Raw genomic sequence first — 23559 nt, forward strand, 5'->3', positions numbered from 1 at the left:
CGAAATGAATGGTGGTTAGCATGACGTTTGGTCTATTTTCAACCGCAGAGTTCCAAAAATATACTATTTTGCTTGCGGTCTTGTTATGTAGCAGCCATACTATATCATTCTTTTCTCGTTCATTCATTCATCGTATTCATTGCATAATTATTCAGCTATATCTAGCAATATTGATTCCACCCGGCAACAATGTCGCGATATCGACAATGTTTTAGTCATCTAGGATACAAAATTATTTCGTTTCAACATTTAAAGTCAAGTAAACACCATGTTTCTTTGTGTGTGATATGACGATGACTGAATACTTTGACAATGGAAATTTATTTTGATAAAATCATCATTCTCATGCTATACGCAATTTATGGTCGATAGTTGATGCTAATATTTAATGATTTTTTGCTCTGGGCTAAAATAAAATCCGGCTTTACTTAAGTCAAAAAAACAGTTTAACTTTTTTATTTTCATTCATGTCTGTGCTTCGATCCAATCAGATGAATCTATTTGCACATTTGACAATCAGCACTATTAGTCACGTGTATTTTAATTGTATAAATGTAATATGAGTAAGACTGACCTATTTGTATATTGATACTGTGTTTATGCTTGATGGTGTGTTGATGACCGTTCTTATTATTAAACAGATAATGTTTTGTACGTTAGCACACTGAAGTGAATTAAATGAACAATTGATCTTTCGGTTTAAGTATCCAAGCTAGTGCTGCTGTATGTCGGCAACATCGTTGTATAGTACATTTGATGAGGGTTTTGGCAGAATGCCTTGGAATAGCTGAGTCCTATATTTCTGCTTCAACTTGTACCGACATCAAACTAAGATGACCATGTTCAACCAGATTGTACCATTGATTACCGCGGGAACTTTTTTTCTTCTGCTTTTTTCCGTTGTTAACTCGTCAGGTAAATAAAATTTGAATTTCTTTGTTTCTCTCAACTGATCAAGCACAAGTAGGTCACAAGAAGATTATGACGAAGAAATATTTAACACTGTCTGGATGATTGGAAAATTTAAGTTTATCATCGGTGACAATGTTTTTGGGAAAGATTTTTATTTTCATAATAACGTCTTTTGAATGAAATAAATGTAAACTGTGGCACATTTGGGTCGTAGTTTAATTGTCGCTCGGCAAATCAAAAAACAATCATTAATTTTCTATTAATACTTATTGAGAAATTGTGTGTACTTGTGAAAACAGTTTAAAGTTTTGTACATGAATTCCGTATTTCTTTCCATCGCTGTTTCGAATAATTCCTAAATTGTATTTTGTCAATGAAATTTTCATTACTTCAAAACCTTTTTGCATATCCGGCCTCGTGTTCAGTAATGCGAATGATTGTATCATTTGTTCGAACGATTTTGCTTTGATACCTTTTAATGCTTTTTGTGAGAGATACAACGTTTGTCGAGAAATATATTTTGCATAAGCTGGGTTAAAATTTTTAAAAAATAATTTCTTAATTTCTTAAATGTCGATCGAATATTGCTAAATATAAGCATGTTTCATATGTAAATATTGCAATGATTATGAATTCCACCTATAGCTAAAAAAGTATAGCTTTTCTGGGCCCTCTTTTTATGGAAAGTAACGAGCAAAAGTAATTTTCTATTAAATTACTGCGATTAGTAATTTTTCTATTTGAAAATTGATTATTGTTTTGATTCTAAACTTGCAGCTATAGTGATAACAGTGTTAGAGCATTAAATTGTGCACCTGCTGCCTTTGTTCAACACTTTGATCATTTATACGAAATTTTACCGCAAAGAGCAAAATATTATTTGACATGAAACACAATAGAAATATTACAAACTTGTCATAACCTTTTAAGAGTCAAGTTTTGTACATTAAGATGTCTGTACACAAATTATATGATGTGATTTTCCTTTATTTATTATAATTTGATGACTTGTCATTGAGAACTGGGAGTTTTGGGCGCAGTTTTATGAAGGCTTTTTATTACTGATTCATTGTCCACTGGATTGCAATTTTTTAATTCATCAGAAATATTTTTGTTTATAAAGCAATCAGCTTTAACTATTTAGTAAATTAAAGGTTTTTACATAGTCCCATTTAGTTTTCTCACATAGAAAAGTTGTAATTATATAAAAATAATTCAACTGTAAAATTGCCTTTGTAAAGTTGATATCCATTGTAGAGTTTTGTTGGAGCTTTATGACAAAGATTCCGCTTGTGAAAATCTAAAATCAAGTTTGTAGGTAAAAAATGTAAAGGAGAAGGGTTGAATCCTACTTTATAACTTAGAGAATGGATATAATGATTGACTGTTAAACTATCAATATTTTGGATTTTTGATTTCAGTTTTGATCTTCTTTTGTCCTGCATGGTTTAAAACTTCTGTTTGAATTCTTTGTTTAAAGAATAAAGAATGTTATTAAATTATTTTCTTATTGTTATGTAAATTTGATATCATTCACACAAGGATTATCTGCTAGTTCTGTGCTATATGCTTAGATTATGTGAATGTTTTGAAAATTTCTGCTACGTCGAATGTAAATGTTATTTTTGATGTTTATTGTTGTGCTTACTCAGAGTTACACAGCAATAAAATAACTTGTCCTATAATGCATAAAGTGTGTACAATTTATAGCCATAGAGTTCAAGTAATAAGATGTGCCATACACAAATGATTACACATGTATTATATTTCATTCCTCTACATTAAAGTAACAAATTGAACAAAATTCGCGCTATTTGTCTACGAATTACACTATCAAAAATGGAAAACACGAAAAAGTAAATTTCAAATGTGGTGTAATGCGTGCAGCATACTAATAAAGAAATGTGCGAGCTGCGTATTTAGTAGATATCTTCTTTAATCTCTAAAATTTCTTTTCGAAAGCCTCCAACAATAACAAAATATATTTGAGAAGTTTAGTATGACGTTCAGTGGAATTTTGTTATCGTTGTCTATTTATTTATGAGCACCATGACAAGCTTTCCAAGATGGCTCCTTTCATTGGATGAACGAAAGAGCACTTTCTTTAGTTTATCCGGAAAGTATAAAGAATTAAAAATTGGCCTTGGTTTTTATAAGAAGATTACAACACTTTGGAATTATCTTACCATCCGGATAAATTCATAAGTATTTATAATGCGATTAAAGAGAATTAAAAAGCTCACTCACACACACAAATTGTAGTTGGTCTTTTACTTTTCATAACTCGATTTACTTCAATGATTGCCATAAACATTTACTTCAATGATTGCTTAGTTAGAAATATTTCAGCAGAAATCTTGCCATTGATAAAGAAACAACTTCGCCGTCGATTTGTGAGAACGCGATAACTGTGTCACCCCGTGTGAGTGTAAATGGACTTTTTGGCGAATTTCTTATTGATTATACGCTTATTATAGTTTGGTGTCGGCCACACACAGAAGCGTAGCCAGTCCGCAAGTTTTGGTTCTGCTATGTAAATTTTAGGATATTAACATTATTCATTTCTTTAGAAATCTATTTTACAATGAGTGAACAAAAAAAATTAACAAAATTAACATAGCAGGACTAAATTTGCGGCTACGTCACTAACCACACATTGTGAGAAAGTGAGAAGGCTAAAGAGTATGGCCAATGATTGGTTCGTTATATGGTATGGGAATTTGCCACACAATGTGGAAAAGTGGAAGGGGAGTGGGTAAAGAGTGGAACCAATGATTAGTTAATTATATGGTACTGGAGATAGGAAAACATTTTAACTGCTAAAAGTTTTTAGTGTCATTATGTGCAGATTTAGGATAATAATATCACTTCATGAGCGGTCTTGAAGAGATAGCCAATGACGGGTTTACTCATATGCTCAATACGATTTGTCCCGAATGACGTCATTAGTTCTAGTTCTTTTATTTCGTTTAGGTCTAAAAGTTAGAATTGCACCAAAGAATCTCACACAGTATAGAAGTCAGTACGTTGTTTTTCGTTGTTATGTTGCTGGAAATCCTTATCCTATTGTTTCGTGGTATGCTAATGATCAAAGGATTACTGAAGGCCCAAGGCACAAGTTCAGTAATATCAAAGGAGGTTACATGTTGAGGATTGGACGACTCCATCCTATTTTAGATACGGTTATCATTAAATGTCGTGCAAGGAATGGTGTTGATTCACCCGTTACTGATCATGCTAGTCTCAATGTTTCATTTAATTATTTTTGTATGTATTTATGTGTTTTCAGTTATTGTGAAATGCTCAATACTCGTCACGAAATCATGAAATGAAATCACTTAATAAAAGCCTGTTACCCTCAAATATTTTTTTGTTGAATTTTGTTATATTCCAAATTTCCTCTCATTCTGCGGGTTTTTTTTTGTATAATGTTTATTTGTTTAAAGTTTCATAAAGAGATTGAAATTTGATGATTTCTCGAGTTTTTTTAGTTACATATGTTGTACAATGTATGATTTGCTGTACAAAATATGTTGTACAATGTATGATAAATACAACATTAACGAAGGACTTTTTTCATTCAACTTTAGGGAAAGTCAAAATACCTGACTATAAACCACAAACGTTTGTCGATCGCCGACGAACAATCCGCATTGTTTATGTTGGTGCAAATATCACTTTAAATGCTAACTTTTCTGGCTATCCAACACCAACTATTACCTGGTTTAAAGATATGAAACTCTTAGATTTCAAAAATCCGCGATTTACTTTGTTGGAGAATAATAGTTTAAGAATTTGTAACAGTGAACATGACGACTCGGGTATGTTTGACTTCTTGGTAGAAAACAGCGCTGGACAAATGTTTTCTTTACCCTGGCATGTTACTGTTAAATGTAAGTAAAATATTTTTTGTTGTGTTTAAACGGAAGCTATAAAAATTCAAATCATGAGACACAATTCCGTGATTCTTAAGTGAAAATATTTCGTTAAAAAGAAATAAGAAATTCTCGCAGTTATTTAGTAAGATTAAATGGATCGTGGAGCTCGTCTTTAAAGCGTGTAATTTCATTGCAATTGTATTTTATAGATGTCAAAAGTAAACCAAAAATACTAAAAGGATTACGTAATCAAGTTGTTGACCCTGAAGGTGACATTTTATTAAAATGTTCAGCATCCGGCCATCCAACACCAGTTTTGCGTTGGGAAAACAGCAAAAAAACTGTCCTTGAAGAATTAACTGGAATACTTCATTTACGAAAAGTCATGAAATCCGAGACCTATACATGCTTTGCTAAAAATGATCTCGGTGAATCGAGCTTTTCAGTGAATGTCACATTAAGTGGTTTGCCATTTCGACCTAAAAATTTAAAGATTAATTCAACGACAAGCGACTCAATAACGTTAACTTGGGAAGATGGTCAAGTTAGAACGACCATAGAGTACCATACCATTCAGTATCGGAAACCTAGAAAGAAACGCTGGACTACAGTGTTCACTGAGAAACCTGTGCACAAACATAAAGTGAAAGATCTTACTCCATTTACCTATTATGAGTTTCAAGTACTCGCCAGTAACTATGTTGGTTCAAGCAAACCTAGTAAAGTTGTGCGTGCACAAACTGATGAAACTGGTAAGTTTGTCTTTATCTTATAATTTCCTGTTGCTGTAAACATTGCTTTCTCAAATTTTTGTTTTCAACTTTCGTTGTACTTCATGATATTTTTTTCAATGTAGAAGTTAGAGTTAACAAATTAAGTTAAAAAACTACAAAGTAAATTTTGAACATATACGAAAGTCGAGGTATTTTGCACCTTCAGACTTTTTGAACATGGCGGCTGGCATGAATGTAATTCTTACACGAAAATGAATGAATTACAGCTTCGCAATCGTGTTGCGCAGGCTTTAACAAATTTTAATGTAAGAGAAGAGATAATTTATTACATTGCGATGCTTTTTTCTATCACGAATTAAATTGCGAGTGTGCAGTCGATTAGCTAATAGTCTGATAAATCTATTTACATCAGTTTTCTATTCAAAAATGAATTGAAATTTCATAATTTAATGGTTGAAAGAGGGTTTCAATTTAGAATATAGTCACTATACAAATGACTTGGCTTGATGAATGTTATAGTAAAAACACTAAAGTCTATAAGATATATATATATCCACAACTGTCGATCTCGCGAAAATGCAATAAGCGTCAACTGGCGAAGTAGATATATTTAGATACGTTAGCTCCAAATAAAAGTAGATATAAGTTTACTGAAATACTTTCCTTAGAATTAGTAATAGACGCGTTCAAGAAAATTTGTCCCTTTTCCTTCTCTTTATAATATGACTGTGAATGTTTTTTTGTATAGAGGATTTTTATTCCTTCAAAGTATTAAAAACCTTTATCTCTTTCCGAAAAATTAAATAACAGACGTTAGTTTGTTTTGTTCAACCAATTATTGCCTTTTCACTGACCTTCGAGTCTTTGAGGCAAAGTACACCGAAGGCGAATTAAGTGGCTTCATCTTCATAATGGCCTGTTTAAAGTATTACATGTAAACAAAATTTTAAATAAACTTGTAAAAATGCGAATTATTATTATATACCTTACTTGTATTAAAATTCGCGCAGTACTAGAATTCGCGCAGCGCTGAGTGCGCGAATTTTAGTCCTGCGCGAAAAGCTTTGTAGTGTTACATGAGACATTCATTGTTGGTTATGCAAATCAGTTGTTTTATTAACGCATATACATATTGACATATGCTTTTAGTTGTCCTGGTAACATTAAAAATCAAAAATGTCTTCATTTTCATCCTGTACAATTTCAGTCGGGATATTCTCAGGTTCTACGTAGTATTCCGTCACGAATGCCTGCATTTTGCTGTATATCCTAAAACTTGCATTGTTCTGCATGACTGTTAGGGTAATAGGAATCTCCAAGCCTCCTTGTGGTAATGGGGATCGACGAAATTTGATGTCACACACACATGCTTCTATATTGCCCCCATATTCAAAAAAGAACTTGAAAATCGGGATAGTGAACTCACGCTTTATTTTGAAGTCATTTTTGAGGCCACCCAATCGCTTTTTTGATGAATATTGAGGTATTTCTTAATAAAGAAAGCTCAATATAAATGCGTTAATTATTAATAGTTCTTTTGAACAAACCAAAAAGAACGAGCACATAAAACTACTTGCGCGAATTTAAAGCTGCGCGAATAATTGTCAACAAAGTGCGCGAAATTAAATCGCGCGAATTTAAAGCTGAGCGAAAATGAGTACGACTCGAATTTTAATACAAGTAAGGTAGCAACTTCCGCGTGCGAGAGGCATGTGTTTCGCTAGGAAGGAGTCTGTTTGTTTTGTAAATATTTTATATATCCTCAAGCTGTCACGCACTTGAGATGAAAATGTTTTGATTTGAGTTGCTATAAAAAGGCAAACAATTTTCACAAAGACATCATTCAGTCTATAGCAGTTAACCAGTAAACAAGTGCCATTTAGAGATAAAAAGCAAAATGAATACATTCATCTTAATCATCATAACGCTCACGATAACAACAGCAGCAGTAAACGATGAAGAAGCAATAAACGGAAGGAGATGCAATAAACGATGTGAATCGAGCTCGGCTGATTGCAACTTGGGAGAATGTTGCACATCAAAAAACAGATGCAAACGTTTAATTGCTGAAGGAAATCGTTGCAGCGTGCTCAAACAGCTCATGGGTGATCAATGTCCATGCGTCCAAGGAAGCACTTGTAGTGGTAAAACAAATGAACTAACACTCAAAACACCAATGGTCTGTACTCGAATCGTTCGACAAGAAATAGAGGAAGTTGTTGAAGGTTTTCTTATTTTGTGAATAAAGATTGAAAATATAAACTGTCTAAACATGACCTCCCAAGTCAAAGAGATTAGAAAGAAACGAGTTTTCCACAGAATGAATCGTCACACTCCACCAAGATCAATGACAATCCATATATTTATTATATTATACCTTACTTGTATTAAAATTCGAGTCGTACTCATTTTCGCTCAGCTTTAAATTCGCGCGATTTAATTTCGCGCACTTTGTTGACAATTATTCGCGCAGCTTTAAATTCGCGCAAGTAGTTTTATGTGCTCGTTCTTTTTGGTTTGTTCAAAAGAACTATTAATAATTAACGCATTTATATTGAGCTTTCTTTATTAAGAAATACCTCAATATTCATCAAAAAAGCGATTGGGTGGCCTCAAAAATGGCTTCAAAATAAAGCGTGAGTTCACTATCCCAACAAGAACTAAAAAATGTAATAAATGATATTGCCTAACAATATACTTTATAAGTCAAACAAAAGTTTAGCTACAGTTCAAATGGATCCTCTTTTCGTTGTGGTTCCTCCAATGCGGCGCTCACACCTGATCGTTGCCAACCTTTGACGACAATGTCCTTGTTCGATTGCATGTAATCATAGAACTGCACTATCCATTTTGCGTGGAGTGGTTTGAGCACGCTAATTCTCAAATCAACAGAAACTTTATCAGGTTGAATACCTTTCTCTATTTGGGCTTGGACTTGCTCTGAGTACCAAGTTTGCACCTGGTTTCGAAGGAAAGCTTTGCAAGAGCGATTGACCGTTAAATCTAAGGGCTGCAGGTATGATGTCATATTATTGGGAACAGGTATCATCTTCCCATTATTGTCGGAAATGATCTTCTTTACGGCATCCGTCCAATGTGCTTTAAAAACATCGGCGATCAAAACCCATTGTTTTGTTGCGCGAAAACCAAGCTCTTCTCTAATTTGCTTAATATAGGGGATAAGAATGCGATTGACTAATTCAATTGCTTTCGTTTCATTTGTCAATGATTTTCCGTGTGGGTAACGTGGAATTCTTTTGGAAATCTGAATTTAGGGTGACACCGGTCAGTTTTCCCCTGGTAGATTAGCTGAATTCGCAGAAACTTTCCCGACGCGGCGACTGAGAATGTTCCAGTAATTTGGCGATAATCGGCGCTATCACTGATCGGCACAAACTTCTCGTTAGTTTTGTCCATTGTATACTTGCTGATGAGGGCAAACGGGAGAGGGGTCTGGTCAATGTTTATAATGAGATCGTCGGGAACGTCATAAGCGGTAACCTCTTCCTTAATAAAACGATGAAACGTGAAGCGAATTTCTTTTAAGAAGCCAGGTGATACGGGTTGTTTTGCAGTTGTTGCTCTACGTGTACTGAAACCCAATCTTCTGAAAATTGACTGGCACCATGTATAGTGGAATTCTGGGTTCCTCCGTTTTCTTTCAACAAAGACCGATCATTAGCCAGTACTATCCCCTTCGCTATGGAAAAAGCAATGTTGTAATTGACAACACAACCGGCCGTTCTCATGCTCTTGATCATGGCGATAACTTTCTCATCGATGTTCTCGGGTAACAAAGTTTTTGCTCCACGATGTTTTCTTGGCAATTGTTCGAGTTCAGTGCGCTCTTTTCGTTCCTTATTGTACGATTTGACAAGTTCCCCATTTTGCAATTTCTGCTCGTTGAAAAGCATCATATGCTCCATATTTGACCCTCCTTTTCTTGGGTTATGGAGCGTCAAGAAATAATTGCTGTTTTACTGCATTTTCTTCGGCAGCATTTAATTTGCTGTCAGACGACGCGACCGAAATATCGTCTTGGGAAACCTTTTTGAAATATTATAACAGAGCCATGTGCGTTGATTTCCCGCACAATGTTTTCTGTTGGCAATACTTGAACGGTAGAATATGTGTTGCGGAAACGTTTGACGTATTCGGCAATTAGTTAATAAGGAAGTAAAATCAGTCAGTAAAATAATAATAGAACATCATATCTAACACCTAAAGAAACGTGACTCCTCATTGACTATTGTGTTGGAGAAATGGAAAGCATTTGCATCGTGTGCAATGATTTGACAAAAAAACTTGTCTAAAATGCAAATCATTTGTTTGTAACCGAGGAATCAAGTGTTCAATCCCTGCATCTGAAAACTATCCTGGATGAAAAAGTGGTTCGAGTGTTGCTTTATGTGAAGCGTGCGACGTGAAAGAAAATTACGCATCTGATTGCTTGCTTCAGGAAACCCACGATTCAGTAACGGATGATTCTAATTCAGTGAAACTGAGCCCCGAGGGGACATCGTTTTCTCTGGCTTGCGCATCACAAGGTTTTCATGAATACAGAAAAATCTGGGCTCCAAGAATCAACCAGCAGTTAATAATAAAACCAGAATCAGGAAACCTATTCGACCCATATGCTATTGGTCTGTTTACCAAAATCAGAGGCAAGATTGAACCATTGTCACTGGTCGGACATTTGCCTCGAGAGATTTCCCGATTTTGCAAGTTCTTTTTTGAATATGGGGGCAATATAGAAGCATGTGTGTGTGACATCAAATTTCGTCGATCCCCATTACCACCAGGAGGCTTGGAGATTCCTATTACCCTTACAGTCATGCAGAACAATGCAAGTTTTAGGATATACAGCAAAATGCAGGCATTCGTGACGGAATACTACGTAGAACCTGAGAATATCCCGACTGAAATTGTACAGGATGAAAATGAAGACATTTTTGATTTTTAATGTTACCAGGATAACTAAAAACATATGTCAATATGTATATGCGTTAATAAAACAACTGATTTGCATAACCAACAATGAATGTCTCATATAACACTACAAAGCTTTTCGCGCGGATTATATTTCGCGCAGGACTAAAATTCGCGCACTCAGCGCTGCGCGAATTCTAGTACTGCGCGAATTTTAATACAAGTAAGGCATATAAAATAGCTATGCTATTGTAAAGTACTTTTGTATGAAAGATTATAAGTTCAAGCTTTTCTTATTGAACAGAAAATATATTTTTTCAATCCGAATTGAAGTGAGTTATTAATTTTTAAAGATACATCAAACTTTCCTCTTTTACTGATTCATGTAAATATATTGACACGCAATACTCCCGACATTCAAAATATTATTTTGTACGTCATAAATACTCTTCCTATACGTATTAATTTTGTTTTTAAAATAAGAATTTTCTGTAATGTTGTCATTGGAGGAAAAAATGAGTAAACGGAGTGTCATCACTTCAGAAAAATTTCAGAATTGTTTTAGAATCCTTTAGCGCGTGGTCTCTAAAATTAAAATACATCACATTATCCCAGACTTGAATGCATCTTATTCTTTACAATGCGAAATTTTACTGTAGATTTAAATAAAATTTGAGTATATTTAATAAGTATTTCGATTATAACATGAAACAACGTGTTGAACACAAACTTATTTTTTATTTTTACCGGCAGTTGAATTTATTTAATATTTTTACTTTTTATTTAGTCCCTGGAAGTCCACCAAGTTCCATTGTAGTAAAATCAACAGAAACCGGAAGTTTTCAAGCATCGTGGCAACCACCACTTCACCCTAATGGCCACATTAGCTTCTACACAGTTTATTACAGTGAAAAAATACAAGCCCCATTTGACTCATGGAAAGCCAAAACTGCTCATCGGCATCAAAACACATTGAAGATTTCTTCGTTGATTGCTAATCATCGTTACGCCGTTAAAATATCAGCGAGTACTTATTCTGGAGCTGGTCCTATCTCACCAACATTTCTAGTACAAACACTAAAAGGAGGTATGTTAAGGATAGTTACTTGATAATTTTCAATTTTTTCATTGCCACCTAGTATCATTTTATGGCACTATAGCAAATCTCGATAGATACGTCAAATTACTGTTAAACTGGAAGGCAAAATTTCACAAAAATTCAGTTTTTAAATTCAAGCCTTATTGACACGCCACTGTACTTTTAAATATTGCTTATTTTAAAACTTTTTTGCTGCAGCAATGTTGGTTTTTATTTATTGTTCAGTTTGTATGAGATTAATGCTTGTCTTTTACAGTGCCTAGTGATCCTAAGGATGTTCAAATCACTCATGTTTCATCAAGTAGTTTTACGGTTATGTGGAAAATACCTACTTATGTTGGGAGTGACCAAGGAATTGTGGGATACGATATTTATTACAATACGTCGTTAAAAGGTCCACATAATAAGATCATAATTCAATCTCCACGTGAGTTACAGAGAACTGTGTCTGGATTACGACCTGTGACAACTTATGAGATATCAGTGGCAGCAAGAGGTGATGCAGGTTCAGGGCCGTTGTCTTACCCTCAATACGTGACAACTTTACAGTCTGGTGAGTGATTGCAGTCAGGTGACTTTATCTTTTAATTTGAAATGCAAAAATTTTTCTCATTCTAAGTTCGTATGTTAGTCGTCTACGAAAATGTGAAAAGTCATAATGTTGTATAAAAAAAAGAGAAACGCAAGACTCAGATGGTATATTTTTGTGTTTCAACTGTAAGAAATGACACAAGTACTGAATTTGCACGGGCTTATACAAACTCAGCTACAGCGCATGCGTTTTAGTGTTATTGCTTTATTTTTTAGTGCCATCAGCTCCACCAAGTAATTTCAGTTGCAAGGCACTTGATGAACGTAGTGTGAAATGCTCATGGCTGCCTCCTCCTCTTGTGGACAGAAATGGCGACATTACTGGATACGAAATTCGATATAAGTTTTCAATCGTGGGTGAAAATTTACAGTCCTTGAATACTTCAGAGATTTTCTTTACAGTTTCTAGTCTCCTTCCTTTTACAAAATATCATATTGAGATTGCTGCAAAAACATCAAAAGGGCGAGGACCATTTTCAATGCCATTTTTTGTGACCACTCACGAAACCAGTAAGTATATGTCTCAATGTCATTAACAATACTAGGCTGTCGTATGTATAGCTACAAACTAAGTTCAACAATAGTAGAGTAACTGTCTAATCTGTGTTTTCTACACGAGAGTAATATTATCGTATTCATTTTCTAAATCTCCTATTTCTATGTAGTTCCAACAAAACGCCCTGAAAATTTAACAGCCGTGGCAATCAACTCGACAGCTATACTCGTCACGTGGGAGGCTCCATCACCACCGTTTGGTGCAAACTTGACTGGTTTTAATCTGTTATATCGACGTAAACCGCATGATAAGAAATATACAAAAATGCACTTCACAGCACGCATTATGGTACGTATGTAAAAGTTTTCTAAAAGAACAATACTCCACATCTCCCACAATTATTTATTTTTCGAGAGATACGGAGGATGGTTATGAACTGCAATAACTGATAAAACAATTCTCGTTCACTTTTTTATAGCACAAAGTGATTACTCAACTGATACCTGAGCAGTATTATGAATTTCTTGTTGCTGCTCGTTCGTCAAAAGGTCGTGGATTGTACACTGATCTCGTTACATGTAAAACAAAAGATGCTCCTCCATTACCGCCCATTCTTTTTTCCAAAAAAATTTCGTCGCCACAACTTGGATTTGCTCTTGAATGGACGAGCAAGGCTGATAACATTCAGAATTTTAAGTTAAAATATGCTAAAGATATCGAAAAAATCACCAATGTAACAGATTTGCACTACGTTGAAAAGGTTTTCCCATCTACTCTTACCGAATACAATGTTACAAATATCGGTAAGTATCGATAGAAACAGAGATAAACATTGGATTTTTCCACTGCCAAAAGTTTCTTCAATGAAGAATTTCATTCATTACTGTGAGAAGTTTTCCTGTAAAAGTACTTGCCAGTCTTGTTGTGAAAACATTTTCTTATGACTTTCATTCATGTAGGTCATGGTCTTTGGTACATTTTTAAAATTTCTGTAAAGAACGACGCTGGCTGGTCACCTGAACGTTCAGTGATGTATTTTACGGATCCTTCGATACCAAGTGGTGCTCCTATCAATTTTATTGTGAAATCGAAAAATTCTACATCGGCATTGTTGTCGTGGAAACCACCAGGAAAATGGAAGCGTAATGGTAAAATTATTGGTTACGAGTTGAGCTATGAAAAAACTGGTTTTTCTGAAATAAAGACCGTTCCTATTGCCGAAACCAAAAGGTCATATGTTGTACAAGGCTTACAACCGTTTACAACTTATCATTTTTGGATTCTTGCAAAAACGAAGATAGGAAGTGGACCTAAAGAAAGAATTACAGTAACAACTAATGAAGACGGTAAGACGAAAGTTTAAATATCCTCTTAAATAGTTCTTAGTTTTACGAGTTTCAAATATTGATTTTAAATGGCATTGTAAGAAATTAAACATTGCGAAAGGTCTGGAAACGAGATAATTTAACATTTATAAGTTATTACGTATTGTTGACCTGTTAATTAAATAAAAAAGCAAATGTTCAATTCCAGTTCCCTCTGATGCACCAACAATAACCGACGCCAGAGGAATGGGAACTAAAGTTATTCGTCTAAGGTTTACGTCACCATTACAACCAAATGGTCTTATTATTGGTTACAAAGTAAACATTTTTCTTGGAAATAAAAATGCTGAAATATGGAAATCCGATGAATTGAAAGAAAACAAAAATGAAATGTATATTAAAAAACTTGCTTATCCTAATGCAACATATTGGTTTACTATTGCTGCGAGAACTAGTGTTGGGGAAGGTCCATTTAGTCAACCTTTTGCAGGAAAAACATTAAAATATGACAGTAAGTAATTTCATTGGACATCGAGATTCAAAAAAAGATTATGTTTATTTCAATTAATTTTTTCTGTATATAGTACTACATCCAGTTCGGAAATTGTCGTTTGATGGAATAACATCCAACTCATTTCAAGTGTTGTGGGAGAGTCCAATTGATAGTACTGCCGTACAAAGTTATAAGGTAATTGTAAAGGATGTTTTATCGGTCGATAATCTATTGAAGAAATCTAAATTTTTATTCAGTAAAGATCATCTCTAGATTTATTTCAACTTAAGATGATCTGGATGGATTTGTATTGATTGCAGCAATATGGCGCGAATATGTTTTTTTTATACATAAAGTAATCGTGATTTGTCAGACATTCAAATCTTGTTAAATTGAGATGGAAAAAGATCTTGGATATCTTGTTTTCTCATAATATTTAGAACTTAACGTGTTGCATTTTTTTCTCATGAAGAAAGTTGTTAATGAACGTTAATTTTTTGTGAAATATTCTTTAGGTAACATTTCAAGGTAAAAAATCATTTGTTGGTGGCGATAAGAAACTAATCAAAAAAACTTTTGATAAAGAAGTGCGAACGGTGAAATGTTGTGGGCTTACTCTCAAAAATCTCGAGCCCAACACAAATTACATTGTGTCTGTAGCATCTCAGGGTACTTCAAGTAGGGTGAGTGAAGTAGAGACGATAAAAATTAAGACAGATGTTGGAGCTTCACCTGTATTTTCGTCACCAAATATCTCAAGAAGTGCCATCACTGAGGAGTACATTCCAATATATTTATTTGCTGCATCCAATATAAATGGAATAATCAGGTGTGATATCTATTTATCTACAGTAACCATGTTAAGTCTTGTCGTCTCCCCTCCACCTTTTTTGAATTCTTATATACACATTATTAATTATTCACTCATTTAAAAAACTTGTTTATTGACCTGTCTCTTCGTTAAGTTAGGTTTTGCACATTTACATTACTTAACTTAAAAGACTTCAATCATTCGTTAGTTAAGATGTTTACAACTGTTTTATGATACTGGAGTGGATGTAAATTGCACATATATTTTTCAAATGGATGTTTCCACTGAATAAATGTTTCATTTATTACTGGATTTTTAGTCATTATTTGATCAATGTGGCTAGTCTTGGTAAGACTTTATCGGAAGCAAGGAAAAATCTTAACGAAATTCAAAGCTCGCGAACAAGACGAACTGTGGATGAAAGCATGCATAATAGTAATGTGTACGTGACGGCAAAAGTCGAAGCTGACCTGGTGCCTTTGATGTTTAAAGTTGGCAGAGGAGAAATTGAGAATGGTTACATAAACAAGCCATTAATAAATGGTCATTACTATGCTTTCTCTGTCAAATCCTGCGTACTTAGTGATAAAGGGGTAATTTTTACGGATAAAATTAAAATTTTGTACATTGTAATAACTATCGTTATCATCAGCTGTTGTTTTTAAACATACTTACTCACTGTATGACAATACACGTGTATTGTCTGATGACTAACGTGTCGTATGATATTGAACGCATTCATGTACATTGTCAGTGTAAACGATACAAACATCGTGCGTTCGCGCGCGATGCCATTTCGTGTGGCATTTACGTGTGTATGTCATTTTAACAACCAATGTTTCGTGATGATTACAGTACATTTGACAAATTCTGTGTTTCATGTAAATTTGTATTTTACACTTTTTTATTTTAGCTTTGTCTTGGTACGACGACAAAATTTACGGAACCAGTAAAGTTTATCCGTAAGTGTTTTTGACGTGTTTTCAATAGTCGTTTTTTAGTCGTTTAAAACGAGTCTTAAACGATGATTCCCAAATTATTTATTCTTTTGAGATATTTTTTATGATATTTTGTTAAAATACAAATTATATACTTTTTTTGATGATGAGTCAGCTATTGTAAAATATTCTTATTTATTGATACATCTTTCAGCTGTGGTCGTCAGTGCTTTGGAGAGCGATAACAATAATAATGGTCTTAGTATTTGGCTTCTTGGTCCAATATTAGGCGTCTTGATTGTTCTGATTGTTTTGGTTCTTGCATGTCTTTTGTGTCGAAGGTATGTTTCTTGTTTAAGAGTGCAGTGTAACAGTTAAATAAAAACGTTATTTTGTAGAAAATACAAACGCTGAAGTTCTCTTTTTTTGTTATTGTGTTTAGGCGTGCAAAGCGACGTAGAAATGGACTTAAATCTCTGAAAGAAACAGTGAATGATGAAGAATTACCTATGATGATGACAACTAAAGATCCAGTTGAATTACAGCGATTAAATTTAGCAAGTGAAGGTCAGGTCTCTACTTGAACTATGTTGTATTTTACGATTATATATGAACATCTAGGGATATTAGAAATACATTTGAGATGATTGCACGGTACACTTACTCTTTGAATTGAAACAAGAAAGAAAATCTATGGAGGTCTTTTTCATCCATAAAATTTTTCAACATGAATTTTCTCGTTTTTTAGGAATGCGTGAACACCCCCAATTGATGTTTGCAATCTTCGCTCTACTATAGACGAATTACGTTCAGACAACCGCTTCACCAGAGAATATGAGGTTCATGTTATTTCATGTTAATTGTATTATATATGACCAAGGTGGACTGCATGCGACTGAGGGGGACTGCTTGTGACCAAGGAGGACTGCATGCGACTGTGGAGGACTGCATGCGAACAAGGAGGACTGCTTGTGACCATAGAGGACTGCATGCGACTGTGGAGGACTGCTTGTGACGAAAGAGGGCCGCATTCGACGGAATGATTTTCATTTTGGATGTTTGAAGTCATTTTGGATGTCTGAAGTAGCTAGTTACAACGAAGAGAAATTATGAGAAATCCACTGACTTTCATATTTTTTTCCCTTTCTATTTACACGCAATGATTTAAGATTACTTTTAATTTCTATGATTACGTTACAAGTGTACTTTATGTTTGTTCTGTCGTGATGTAATCATTTATTTTTAGTCCATTGATCCTGGTATGACATTTGTATCTGAAGCGTCTGCTCGTCATTTGAATCAATCCAAGAATCGTTATCCGAACATTGTTCCTTGTAAGTTGTTCACGTATTAGCACGTGATGACTCATTTTGCTGACGTGCATTAGCACGTGATGACTCCTTTTGCTGACTTGTATTAGCACGTGATGACCCCTTTTGTTGACGTGTATTGGCACGTGATGACTCTTCCTGCTGACGTATTTGCATGTTTTGACCCCTTATTTAATACTTAATGTATTTTAATTTGCTTAGATGATCATACAAGAGTCACGTTGCAGGATACAAATGGATTTTTAGATTCAGATTACATAAATGCAAGTTACATGGCTGTAAGTAATTGTAAATTCTTTTAGTAATTTCATACACTACGTTCCTACTCTGACTATCATTCTCTACTAAAAAAACAAACTTTATATCCACTCTATTACTCTCTACTTCTAATTTATACATCCCTCATCCCTGCTATCCCTCTCTACTCCTAACTTATACATCCCTGCTATTCCTCTCTGTGCTTTTTTGAACAGGATTGAGAAGAATAAAAATATACATATGCATGTATTATTAGCTCATGAAAGGACTTTCGTTTCCTTTAGGGATATAGAAAATCAAATGCGTACATAGCCACACAAGGTTCGTCAACTCCTGTTCATGCTATGTTACTTGTTTCAATGTTTTTATGAAATAAGTTGTGATTTCCTTCAGCTCCACTTACAAACACAATCAACGATTTTTGGCAAATGATTTGGGAGCAAGATAGCCGAACTATTGTTATGATGACGAACCTTCAAGAAAGAAGTCGTGTAAGTGGTGATAGATTCTTCTTTCATGTGAATAAATGTAAAAATTTCACAAAGATCTGTTGTTCTTTTAGAGAAAATGTGATCAGTACTGGCCAAACCAATCTTCCGAGAAATTTGGAAATATAACTGTAGTAGTATTGGAAACCACGGAATTGGCTCATTATACGGTCCGAACATTCAGATTACATAAAGTGAGTATGGAACTGCGCATCAAATTAAATGATAATTATTTTGTAGCTCGATCAACTTGTTTAATTTTAGTACTTCCCCTTATCGATATTTGTCATTTGTTAAAGTTGCTTTCATCAAATTTTTTAGGATGGTACTGTTGGGCAATTTAAAAAAATTAAACAGTTTCAATACACGGCATGGCCAGATCATGGTGTACCGTATTATTCCACTTCTTTGTTATGTTTTATAAGAAAAGTAAGACTTGCCAATCCTCCTGATGTAGGACCTGTTGTCGTTCATTGCAGGTAAGATCTTTGATGAACTAACTTATCAAACGATTTATGTTACACGGGTAAAAACACCAAGGTTACCTAATCAAACGATTTATGTTACACGGGTAAAAACACCAAGGTTACCTAATCAAACGATTTATGTTACACGGGTAAAACACCCAGGTTACCTAATCAAACGATTTATGTTACACGGGTAAAAACACCAAGGTTACCTAATCAAACGATTTATGTTACACGTGTAAAAACACCAAGGTTAACTAATCAAACGATTTATGTTACACGGGTAAAACACCAAGGTTAACTAATCAAACGATTTATGTTACACGGGTAAAACACCAAGGTTAACTAATCAAACGATTTATGTTACACGGGTAAAAACACCAAGGTTAACTAATCAAACGATTTATGTTACACGGGTAAAAACACCAAGGTTACCTAATCAAACGATTTATGTTACACGGGTAAAACACCAAGGTTACCTAATCAAACGATTTATGTTACACGGGTAAAAACACCAAGGTTAACTAATCAAACGATTTATGTTACACGGGTAAAAAACCAAGGTTAACTAATCAAACGATTTATGTTACACGGGTAAAACACCAAGGTTAACTAATCAAACGATTTATGTTACACGGGTAAAAACACCAAGGTTAACTAATCAAACGATTTATGTTACACGGGTAAAAACACCAAGGTTAACTAATCAAATGATTTATGTTACACGGGTAAAAACACCAAGGTTAACTAATCAAACGATTTATGTTACACGGGTAAAAACACCAAGGTTAACTAATCAAATGATTTATGTTACACGGGTAAAAACACCAAGGTTACCTCGAGTATAATCTTCTTCTCTGGTTTCTATTGTATGTTTTGCATTCAGTGTTTTCATGCATTATATTTATTTTTTATTCATGCCTGCAAAGTGATATTTTTTGATTTCCCGCAGTCTGGTGGCTGCAGCGGCGAGCAGCTTTTACGATATTTTGACCGTGGTCAACAAGTGATAGTTTTTTCGTAATTTATATGTTTACAAAGTGAAATTTAAATGAAATTAAAAGCGATGTAAATTGTTCAACGAGAAAGCATAGTGTATTCAGATGGTAGTTATCCCTGCGAGAGGAATTTTACTCTCAGACAAAGTACTTTTGAGACCTCGTGAAATATTTTTCCGTACGGACCTCCTGGTCGGTAAATAACATATATGTATGTAATATGGTACTTTGCTACATTTTAATAAAGTGCTGGAGTTGGCAGAACTGGCGTATTTATTGTCATTGATTCAATGTTGGAGAAAATACGAATGGATCAAAAAGTTGATATTTATGGTCATGTGACCTATCTTCGTTCACAAAGGAATCATATGGTTCAAACTGAAGTATGTACTTTTTCTTTCTTATACTTCATGTAGTCCGAGCAGCTTTAATAAACGTTTTTGTCTTTGTTTTAGTCAATTTAATGACTATTGATCAGTGGGCGGCTGCTCGAAGGTTGGATAGCGTTAGCCATTATATAGAAATATTTTTAAACTTTTATAAAACCTTTTAAAAAGCAAAAAATATAAAATATATAAGATTCGAACTAAGCAATCCCTGAAATAAAAATATTGTTTCGAAGGTTACGAAATTTCTTTGTCGTATGAAAAATATAAACATCTTTTTTATAAGTTTGAAAATTTTTGCTATCCAATGGATAACGTTATCCAGGCTTTGTGCAACCGGCCCCTGATGTTAATCCAAGTGTTTATTTTTGATAACAATTATTAAACCATGATTTACAAACAGTGTTACTGTAACAATAAATGACTTGTATGAAAATTCGTGATATTCTAAACTGGTTTGACGTGGTACAGAAAGAATAAAATTCAATTATTTTACATTAATGTATTTTACTTAGGAACAATATGTTTTTATCCACGAAGCACTCCTTGAAGCAGTTTTATTCTCAAATACTGAAGTCGATATATCTCATCTTTCCAAATATTACAAAACACTGAATGAAATTGGTGAAAATGAAACAACCGGCATTGAACAACACTTCAAGGTTTGTTCACCAGCTTATATAAATTAAATTTACAGCCATGCGTTAGAACACACACTTGATGAAAGACAGATTATTTTATATAATTGTATCATTTATTTTTTTCTTCAGCAACTCAGCGTTAATGTTCATCAGCATCGCTTTAATACGGCTGCACTCGCTATAAATAAATCAAAGAATAGAGATTTCACGAAACTTCCATGTAAGTTGCCATTAAGAAAAGATTTGAACGAAGTGGTTCAAAAATTAACACAAAATGGACATTAAATATAATCTTGTTCTTCTTTTGCTAATTGCTTCACTTATTTCATATGTCTTTACTTGTCTTCTTAATCTTTTTTCATATTTTCTTCCTTTTGATTCTTTTTCCTTGGTATTCCTTTCTTTCTTGTTTGTGTTTATCTTATCGGCCTATACTATGAATTTTCACTTTCATTACTTCAAATATTCACTATTTTTCTGTTTTAATTTATAATAGACGAACACTCACGAGTTGATCTGTTTCCCATACGTGGAATGGATGGATCAAACTATATTAATGCCAGTTATATTGATGTAAGTTACGATATAAAGTAAAATAATCGTATTTTCAAGTTTTTTCAAGCTTAAGAATACACAGAATAATGACCAGAACTGCATGAAGATGAAGGGTTACACTTTTCTTGTATTCATTAAACTCAAGAATGCTTTGAAAAACGGCACCTAGTTTTTGTACCTTCCATATTCTGTCATTTATTTTCTGATAGGAAAATTTTCAATTGCGTTTAAATCTGAGGTGCTCAAGTCTAAGAGTGTGAAACGTGAATATTTCGTTTTCCGTTAGGGCTACAAACATCGTCATACATACATCGCTGCACAAAATCCACTCGAGGAAACTGTGAATGATTTCTGGCGTATGATCATGGAAAAGAAAAGTTGTATAATCGTGATGCTTTCTGAGACAGACGCTGACAACGAGGTATTTAATCTTATTTCTTACTTACTCTGACCAAGGCTAACACTGTATTGTGGTCATGTGACCGCTACTGTTTCCCAGAATAAATCAAACAGTTTAACAATAAAAACATAATTGGTTTTAACATAATGGAGTGTGCAAATAGGAATAAGTGTTGCTATATTATTTGGGGTTTTTAATGATCAAAAAAGCTCTTAAATAAAGTCCCTTCAATTCTGGACGTTACAATTTAAGCGCATGCCCCATTGTAGTCACAGTTGTAGTTGTGTAGCAGACGACTTCAGTCAAGTTGCAGTCAGGCGAGCTGATTTGGTCACTGCTTCTTATATTGAACTCTTTCAAATGTGTAATTTGTCAAGTGTTCTATGTAGTAAAAATTGTTGTTCCATTGTTAGTATACAGTAAATGGTCTATACTGCATGACCATGATGAGTTACATTGCTTAGAGAACTTATTCTTTGGAGAAAATGAGTTCTTGTGTATCATATTCTATAAGTATATGCGATAAAACTCTGAAATTCGAACTGTGTAGGCACATCAAATATAATTCAAAACAAAACATAATTAGTTTTTCTTATTAATTTGTCTTTTGTGATGTATTTAGGAAGCATTTTAACTGGATTTATAATTTATCTTTCTGTGTCCTTCAGATATCGGCCAAGTACTGGCCTTCAGAACACTCATCAAAATACCATTTTTACATCGTTGATCCAGTTTCAGTAGAAGAAACTCCAAATTTTACATTGAGACAATTCAAAGTCAACGATATGATGGTAGGAGAGAAATCAATCTTAGTCAACTTATCCAATAGTTCCACTAAATTATTGTTCTTCTTCATCTTCGGTAAATTTAAACATTTCATTAAAAAAACTTTCTAAATTATTTCCATGTTTTCATTCAGAGTTCCAGTCCAAGTCTTATAAAGTTATTTCAGTTACGTAAATGGCCCGATCGTGGAAAACCCCAAAGCTATAAAGCTATTTTAGATCTTATTGGTCAAGTACATATAGCAAGAAATAATGATGGAACCAGAGGACCTGTTGTTGTGCACTGCAGGTGAGCAACTTTACAATATAATTGTGCTTCAGACTCCAACCTCCTGCATTTCAGTTACGTGCAAGGAATTAGCTTTCAAAGTAAATGAAGTAAATGGTTTGAACCCGGTAGTATCGTTACATGTTTGTAGATGTAGATCGCCCTGGTTAATAGAGTCTTGAGAAGGACTGTTGTTGTTAATGTTGACTGACGTATCCACAATCTTAGCGGTAGTCATGTAAATTTTTTGAGGGGATTTTGAAAGACATTTCTTCATATATGCTTTGTTTTATTTTAAATTTAGCTCTGGTTCTGGACGAACCGGTGTATTTTGTGCACTGAGCATTGTAGTTGAGCGCATGCGTGCTGAAGGTGTCGTTGATTTGTTGCAAACAGTTCGTGAACTTCGTGAGCAACGTCCTCAAATGGTGGAGACTGTTGAACAATACACATTTTGTTATGAAGCGGCCTTGCAATATTTATCATCTTTTGATCATATTACCGCTTAAAAACAGCCTTCGGTTGTTGAAAAAACTTAAAACATTGTAATTTATTATATTTTATTACTATGCAGTGTGATTTCATACATTGACTATTATGCTAATATTTGTCTTATGTTGCAAGCATTTTGGAAAGTTTTGTTTAATTGTATAATGTCTTTGATTCGTGTTATTTTTGTTCAATGAAACATCTTTAGGTCGCAGTTTTTGAGTCACACAAACGAAATATATAATCATTTACTAATACAAGTGACGTCATTATGAGTGCAGGTTCGA

The 23559-nt window shown here is 34.0% G+C and overlaps 1 protein-coding gene across 1 annotated transcript; it reads left to right on the forward strand.

The window, feature by feature from the left end:
* The first annotated feature begins 597 nt into the window (after positions 1-597).
* Positions 598-23434, forward strand: LOC124459593 (tyrosine-protein phosphatase Lar-like). Its single transcript, XM_047009097.1, is given in 33 exon segments — positions 598-915; positions 3886-4179; positions 4503-4805; positions 5000-5542; positions 11241-11540; positions 11809-12105; positions 12360-12653; positions 12809-12987; positions 13118-13442; positions 13599-13985; positions 14173-14475; positions 14549-14652; positions 14973-15286; positions 15588-15861; positions 16182-16230; positions 16421-16547; positions 16649-16773; positions 16955-16968; positions 16971-17045; positions 17453-17540; positions 17739-17815; positions 18080-18116; positions 18189-18286; positions 18358-18477; positions 18605-18762; positions 19996-20131; positions 20650-20796; positions 20905-20995; positions 21272-21348; positions 21617-21751; positions 22399-22521; positions 22650-22804; positions 23088-23434. Coding segments are annotated over 33 exon segments (6036 nt in total). The 5' UTR covers positions 598-833; the 3' UTR covers positions 23293-23434.
* Positions 23435-23559: the final 125 nt, after the last annotated feature.

Source organism: Xenia sp. Carnegie-2017, unplaced genomic scaffold, assembly GCF_021976095.1.
Source record: "Xenia sp. Carnegie-2017 unplaced genomic scaffold, XeniaSp_v1 HiC_scaffold_1, whole genome shotgun sequence".
NCBI lineage: Eukaryota > Metazoa > Cnidaria > Anthozoa > Malacalcyonacea > Xeniidae > Xenia > Xenia sp. Carnegie-2017.